Source organism: Lolium perenne, chromosome 5 (genome assembly GCF_019359855.2).
Source record: "Lolium perenne isolate Kyuss_39 chromosome 5, Kyuss_2.0, whole genome shotgun sequence".
NCBI lineage: Eukaryota > Viridiplantae > Streptophyta > Magnoliopsida > Poales > Poaceae > Lolium > Lolium perenne.
The window spans coordinates 186,954,544-186,962,997 of NC_067248.2; the positions used below are offsets into that span (position 1 = coordinate 186,954,544).

Here is an 8,454-nt window from a genome sequence, read left to right on the forward strand (position 1 = left end):
TAATTTAGATTGCAACATCTTTTATTGATCATGATGGAAAAAAAGTTCAAGTGATAACAAATAGCAAGGGCCCCCAAAGGCCTCATGCTTGGACACTGTTAGCCTGGAGATGGACAAATATTTCACTCCAGAGCATCACACTAGGGCATGCATGTGCCTCCCAGTACACCATGCCTCCTCTTTCCTCTCTCTCTCTCTCTCTCTCTCTCTCTCTCTCTCTCTCTCTCTCTCTTCGGTAACAATCAGCAAAATACAAACAAACCACTCGGAAACAAACAAACAAACAATTTTCTCCCTCATGAATATGCACAGAGAGCTTGCCAGGGAAAGCCTACTACACCTTGGCTGTAGCTCTGACCATTCCTCCTTGACCACCTTCACACCCCCATCTCCATGCAATGCTATGCAAACATGCTGTGCATTGGTGCCATCCTTTTACTTTTCTTTTCTGCTAGTACCAGCCATGGCTTCTCCCTCTCACTATCTAATCAATGTATCCTCTGCAATTCTGCATTGGGGTGAAGACCCACAGGCTGTAAGCACATAAAAACACACATGCCTCCATGTTTCACTCTCTTTCTCTGATATTTCTCACATCCTTCACAGACTGGCAGTGCAGAGGCTGCCATGATGGCATAGATCAACAGGCCGGGCCAAGCAAGGAGAGCCCCCACCAAGGTGTAAAAAGAAAGAGCCCCAAAAGAAGAGAACAAATGGGAAAAAGAATCACAACAACACAACAACAGGAAGAGATCAAACCCTATTAATCTGACAAAAAAAGACCCAGGTAAACTGATGTTATCTACTTGCACTCTTTTCATGTGACTGGTGGAGGTGACCTCTTCCTCCTCTTGGGTGGGGGAGGGGTGGTGCAGGAGGAGGAATTAGAGGATAGAACCTCATCTGAGCATAGGTTAACTGCTACTGCAGCTGCTGTGGCTGTCCTCTTGCCACTCACCAGCTGCTGCATTAGTTTGTAGCAGCTTCTGACCCCTTCCTGTAAAAAAAAAAGATAACATATTACAGAACTTGCTTACATTTCATAACTTGTCAAAGTTTCAGTGGTTACAAGGTGATCGTTGCGTTACCTCGGCTAGGCCAATGCACCAATTGACTGCAAGCCTAGGGTTGACCAATGCGAAGGATGGCATCTCACCGGTGGCGCATAGCACCGCCGCAGCAGCCATTGACGACGGGCAGTGATCTAAGAACTCGATGTCTGATCCATTGCATTTTGCAGGATTACGTTAGCACTGTTGCGCGATAACATACATATTCAACCAACAAACATTTTTAGTATACCATGCATTGCAGCTAAAATCATTTGTGTGGCTCGGCCGATCAGATATCGTGTGTTCTTCCCTCTCGGATCAACTTTGCAAACGAAGAAGTCGATGAACATGAAAGGTGTGACCGACCGGAGCCTCCAATTAAGTGCCGTCAGAACAAGAAGCTCCATTCGAAGGATCGTACGCGGCTCGAAGATATATCTTGTGCTCTCTATCTGTCAATGTACAATGCACGATTCATATTATAACTCTGATGATCAGTATTTCATCTACAGCTTATCAACTCATAAAGTTTAGTATCAGAAGAAAAAAATCTAATTTTGAAATAAGTGTTGATGTAATTACTTGTAGGTCTAGGAGGGAAGGCACAAGGGTCTCTTCCATCTTGGCAGCCAAGGAGAGGCAGGTCACAGCTAGCAGCTGCATTGCCCATCCATCCTCCTGCTGCATTGAGGGGGAAGAACACAAACACAGCAATTAATAGCTGAAGCAAGGATCCCCAAAGCAAAGGACACATAAGGTACTAGTATGTCTAGGATCTTGTAGCACTCCACCACCATCCTACATATCTCATGTTCTTTTATGAGCAAGATAAACAACCCCTCTTTAAATTCCTGAAATAAAGAGTATATGGATCTGGCTTCCTAAGTACAGTAGCATGAAGATTTGACTAAGATCTTCCCTCATAAATAGTTTGTTTTTTTAAGACAGAGTAGATGCATACATTGATCATTCCATATATGTACTGAAGGATAAATTACAGTGGACCCGAATAGTGATCACTGTTACATCTAGCATTTTAGCAGGAACATGTATCAAGTCTTGAAGATCAAAATCTGTGTGACATCATAATATTGGCCCCAGTTAAGGTTGGTGAGATAGTCAGTCACATCAGCAATTGGATAATTAAGCTAGCCAACCATCATCTAGTATCACTTGGAACTACTATAATCCTTTAAAAATCCATGGAGTGACGCCAGCATGCCATGCCTACTCTACTAACACAGCATTCACAAAGCAACAAGAAAGTCAGAAAAAAACAATGCTGCCCATTTCAACCACGGCAGGTGGTGCATATGACAAGGTGCAGGTATATATACTTTGCAGCAGTTTACAGCTAGCTTGCAGCTTGTTCTTTTACTCTGACCTCCTGATAAGTATACTATTATCACCACCACCATGCATGCACAGTCACTGAGTAGATAGATACCTCACGCTAGACACTCCAAACACTATCCCAAACGGCATAGGCCATGTAGTTAATAACAATGTGGAGCACAAGGGCAAAGCACAATGATAAGGTCTGTTCCACAATAAAGCTTAAGCTTGCACTAAAGCATGCTGCAAAGCCAAAAGACCCTTCTGTCTTTAGTGCATAAACAAATCCCACACACACACCCTTCATTCCATATAAGGGTAAAACGGTAATTAGCCAGCTAATTGGACTGATGGGTTAGCAGACTGCACACCAACTTCCAAAACTTTTCTTTTTATACAGACCAGCATCAGCAGAGCACTAGACAACATACCGAAAAATACAGAGAACAAACTAGTTATCTGCCACGCTTGGCATGGTGCTCAGCATTACGACATGTATGGGCAGGGTCAGGACGGCGACGAGCTTACCGGCAGCCGGTGGAGGGAGAGGAACCGGTCCATGTAGTTCACGGCGAGGTAGGCCGTCAAGGGCAGGAAGCCGTAGTATTCTTGTACCTGAAGAAGACAGATTCAGATAACTAGCTATATGGAATGAGATGGACATGTGGCATGCTAATTCATACATTTGCAGATATTAGAACAGTTATTTCTACATGACAAAATGTTATTAAAAAAATACGTGTACATGACAAAGCTTAATTTCTGATTTTTTAAAGTGGGGCTTAATTTCAGAAAAATACACAACACAAGCATGCCTCATCCAATCCAAGAAGTTTATCAACGCAGTATGTGCCTTTGTGTGTGTCACCTTGAGAATCCACGCAACAGAGTCCGCCCGGGCAGTGGGGTCGATGCACCTTGACCGGAGCCGGTCAGGGTAGTCTGACCGGGGCGAGTAGTCGGCCTCGCCCCCGATGAGCTCGGCGACGAAGGACGCCGCAGCCGACTCCTCATCCTCGGCGCGGGAGCACCAGTCATCGTCGGTGGCCGTGGTGCAGGTGCTGGCCGCAACGTCGGCAAAGAAGAAGGCACCGCCGGCGTCCTCGGCGCAGAGGAGGTAGGACGCGTCGTCTCCCGGCATAGCCGGTCGGTGGGGCCGTCACTGAGCAGCAGCCATTGCCGTTGAGTGGGCGGCGTAGTGGTGGAGCAGAGGCGATGTGGTAGTGGAGGTGAGATGGTAGAGAAGAGTAGCTGATAGTGTGAGCGATAGATGTGTGTGGGAGCACAAGGGGATATATAATACGAGAGGCTAGCCACTGTGAGTGCAAGTGCTTACGAGTCTGTATGTATGAGCTCTTATATCTCCGTGTACTTATATTGAAGTATACAAAGAGAAGAAAGTGTATTCAGGACTGATAAGGAGGAAATGATTGGTAAAAGTAAGCGATCCACGTCACTGCGTACACTTAGTCTCTATTTGAAACGTAAGTGTTTCAAATGAATTTTAAAGGAAATGCACTAGTTCCTACAAAAAAAACTTATGCAAGATTAGTTGTGAAAGAAATTGCTTCCATTCTTGATTCTTTTTTAAAAAAACCTTTTAACCCTGGATGTATACATCCACAATTTTACTGAATAATATAGGATAGTGGAGACATTGATGTATTCTTATAGTTCCCTCCCTTGGGTATGTTCGTCTCTCATGAAGAGGTGTAGCAACGGAATGTTCACCAAAACCCTACTCTTCATGTGCCCTTGCACAATACAAGGTGACACGATCCACTAAGAGGTGCCCTTGGAGGAGGCAACCAAATCTTCACAACCAAGATTAGGGCTATCTTCACAATTTAATTTGATACTCCTAATAATACCACAAAAAGCTTTACACCAAAAAGATTGAGTTTCAAGGCGACCTCTTCCATCTAGAGTTGTCAAACACCAAAGAGTAAGAAGTGCCACAAGAGAATGGCGGGGGAATAAAAGAATGGTGGAATGATAGATCTAAGTATATCTTCACCCAAATCCTAACTTTTCAACAAGTTTGGTTGGATAGAGCGAGAGATCTAGTGCATTGAAGTTCGGTACTAATGGAGGGGAGAGAGTAGGAAGGCAACATCCTCTTGGGGAAGAAGGTGCTCTTATAGGTGCCACCAAAATCTAATCGTTGGATAGGATTTTTAGGGAAAAAATTGCCCCACCTTCACCGAACTTACGCGCAACATCCGAGTTGAACTTCCTTTGGCTGGAAGTTTTGAACCAACTTATTGACCATAAACATAGAGTTGCACCACTTGGATCAACTCAAAATATAGGTGTGAACGTCCATGACGAAGGTTTCCACGGAAGTTTCGGACATCGGAAATTTTCCTTGAACATCTAAAACCCCAAATGCTGAAATTTGAAGGGGCCCTCACGCCAAAATGGAAAGACTTAGTGGGTGCAAACTATGATTTGTGTATTTGATTCCACCCAACCTTCCAACAAGGAACCCCTTGGTAGCAGTTTTCATTACGACTGAAGAAAAAACAAACATGTCGAAAATCCGTCTCTTCACTCATTTTAGATATTAAAATATGCCTCAAACACTTAAGCACACATGTTTGTCTGTAGATTATGTTCTCTTGTAAATGAAAACGCTTAGGGAGGGAAATGACATTTCATCAAGTAAGTGCACCAACCACTTAAGCTAAGAAAGATGAGCACATAGATATCTCACAAGTAATAAACAATATATAAATAATTTCAAGATCGATGATTATCACGACGAAATAAATTTTGGTATAGAGATAACCGAGGTACGCAAAGATGAAGATGTATCCCGATGTTCACTTACACGAAGTAACTTAATCACTGCTCAAGAGGTGTGTCGGCTAGTGATACATGCATTTTACATCATCAATTTTATGACTTATATCATTAGTTTTCATTGATATTTGCCATCATACATCATTATTTATGCATTTTTAGTTGATTTCTAGGACTTTCCTACAAAGTCCTTTTCATTGGCATTTAATTTCTTGGAGGCCTCCTTTTTCGTATTTTGTCGTTTCAGAGACCTTCCGGACACCTAAAAATCGAAGGAAAAATACTTGATCAGTTTTTAACCGAGAGAAGGACCGTGGACCAAAGAAGCACACGAGGGAGGCCACGAGGACCGAAAGAGGACAGGTGGCGCACCCCCTTGCCTGGGCACGCCACCCATGCCCATTTGGGCCCCGAGCATCGTCTCGGCCCCCCCTTTATACAGACGCCTCCGTTTCGCTAGAAACTTAAGCCATATTTTTCCCGAGATTTATTGAGGTGGCGGCGGAGTCGAAAGTCTTCTCCTACTCCGGGAGAGGGCAGATCCTGCTGCACTGGTGCCTCCGGTGAAGGGGAAATCGACGCCATCGTCATCACCACTCCTCCTTGACGTAGGGGGGCATCTCCATAAATATCTCCATCAGCACCATCATCACCACCATCACTATCTACGAGATCGACTTCATCCCCATCATAGTTTGTGTTTGATTGAACCCCGGATATTGTTTTAAAGGCTAGTTGCATGTTTGTGATAGGTACTTTGTCATTATTTGGTGGATATATTATACTTTCAGATTGTGTTATAATCATTATGCCTCTGGTCCATATCATGTTTGACACTTGTGAGTACTTTCCCATATTTTTGAGGGCATATGATGATCTGGCTATGATTCTATATGATGTGCAATGAGTATTTGATCAAGTTTTTATCTTTTATTTTGTTCTATGATGGTTTTATGCGAACGTCGACTTCATATTACTTCGCCTATATGGTCTCATAGGGCTCACTTTAATGCAATGATGAGTGTTGGAAGAGACGGAATGACAGAAACCGTTTTCCAATATTTAGAGTTGCATTAGAGGGGTTTATGTCGGGGACCAATGAATTAATTGCTATGGTGGGACATTTATGTCTTAATGATTCCTATACTTGGACATGAAATGGCTCTAGGACCCATCATAAGGGTGCATTTTCTTATATCTATGGTTGCACCTAATTTAGGCTCCGCCCCTAAGGGAACGAAACTTGAAAAAATATTTATGTTGGTAAATCCATGCCGTTCTCAGGAACACTTGTCACATATAAGCACCCACACCTGAGCTTATCCTCTTGCTGCATAGAGGATTGGGCTCTCTCTCATTGAGAGCATTTACATATTGCTATTTACTTTTTGCACTTTATTTTATTACAAACTATACACCCAAAATACCAAACTACTGCATATTTATTATTGTTTACTTATCAAATCCTCTAACCAATACATTTAACTCCTCGTGGGTCCAACAACCTTTCTTATTGAAAAGTACTGCAATTGATCTCCTGCACTTGGGAGCCATCAGTTACCACGAGGGAACCCCAAACGCCACGAAAACGCACCCTCTTATCTAGCCCCTCCACAAAGTTAGGGCTCCTTATTATGGTTAGCTTTTCCTTTACTTTGTAGATGGCAAACTCAACAACCACTTCGTAAGCTCCACCAAAGAGAATCTTGGGCATCTTCACATTCTTCCACGCATAGGTCACCAAGGCACCAACCACCAAGCCAACTAGGAAGTCATCTCCCAAGATTAACTAGCTCACTGTCTCTCACTCAAACCAATCAAAATGGAGATCTCAACACTACGAAAAGAAAGAACACCATGAAAGGTTTAAAGGCTTGTATGAGCAACTAGAGGAGAGGTGAATAGGCTGTAATATTTTTTTAGTTTCTTTTCAATTTAAGTCCGGGAAAGATAGCATGTCCTCTAGATATGTAACTATATGAATAATCATGTATGAAAAGCAAGCACGTACATGTAAATAAACGATACAAGTACATATATGATCGAAATAACCGTTATTGAGAAAAGAGGATGTATTCTCATAGTTCATTATGTTTTAGGGGAAATATGTCTATCTCTAAGAGGTTTTTGGTGACATTAAGTCCCCTAACACCACAGAGTTTCACCTTATTCTCCGGTGGTTAATCCACCAATGTTATCCCACCCTACACTAAGCGGTGGCCTTGAAGCCGGCGATACAAACCTTTACAAACAAGGCTTGGGAAATCTCCACACGCGGCTCAATTAGAGGCTCCTAGCACGACTAACAAGTTTTACACCACGATAATTTAGCTTTAAGGATGACATATTACTTCGGTTCCAATGACCCGAAGAGTGACAAGGTTCACAGTGGAATGAATGGGAAATCAATTTCCTTTGGTGAAAGTGTAGATCAAGGTGCTCCCCGTAAAACCTAGAAGGGCATATTGATTGGTAAGCTAGGGAGAGAGATCTAGTCAATTTGGAGCTTGTATTAATGGTGGAGAGAGAATGGAAGTGACAACCTCCTCTTGGCGAAGAATGGGTCTTTTACAATTCTTCTAAAAAACCAACTGTTGTAACATCATTAATGCTAGAGACTATAGCCTTGAGGGTCGTATACTCAAGCTTCAAACCAGAGACTCCAGCCTGGTGACAACGTAGAATCATTCCTAGCCAAGACAAGGGACAATATCTTCGGCCTTACCACCAGTCAATCTAAAATTACACATTTTCCTCCTAGAGGGGGGGGGGGGTGAATAGACGGTTTAAATTTTTACAATTATGGCATGAACAAATGCGGAATAAAACTAGCGTTTATTTTTTCAAGCACAAAACCTATATAACTAAGGTTCACCTATCTGCACCAACAACCTATGCTAAACAAGACAAGCAACTATGTGATAGCAAGATATATAACTTCAAGCACGAAGGCTATCACAAAGTGGTGCATAAGTAAAGAGCTCGGGTATAGGAATATCTGAGATGACGTGAATACGATGATGTATCCCGAAGTTTAAACTCTTGCTAGTGGTACTCTCCGTTGAAGCGGTGTGGAAGCACAAGGCTCCCCAACACCACGAAGGCCTCATCGTATTCTCTTCGAGCCTTCCCACCAAAAGGAAAGTCCTCGATATACACTATTGAACCTTGAGGGTGCTCACCGAACCTGCAACCCGCACAAATCTTGGGGCAATCTCCAACCTTTAATTGGAGGCTCCCAAGGAACCGCCACGAAGGCCTC

The 8,454-nt window shown here is 43.0% G+C and overlaps 1 protein-coding gene across 2 annotated transcripts; it reads right to left on the reverse strand.

The window, feature by feature from the left end:
- Positions 1–3,674, reverse strand: LOC127301241 (cyclin-D2-1). 2 transcript variants are annotated; one of them, XM_051331461.2, is made up of 6 exons: positions 3,256–3,674; positions 2,916–3,002; positions 1,635–1,730; positions 1,303–1,504; positions 1,089–1,219; positions 1–997 (listed from the first exon to the last, which is right to left on the reverse strand). In XM_051331461.2, exons 1-6 carry the CDS (start codon positions 3,526–3,528, stop codon positions 818–820), a joined length of 969 nt encoding a protein of 322 aa, XP_051187421.1. In that variant the 5' UTR covers positions 3,529–3,674; the 3' UTR covers positions 1–817. The 2 variants fall into 2 exon arrangements, with proteins under 2 accessions (XP_051187421.1, XP_051187420.1); XM_051331460.2 differs by having other exon boundaries at positions 1,635–1,733.
- Between the last annotated feature and the right edge of the window lie 4,780 nt (positions 3,675–8,454).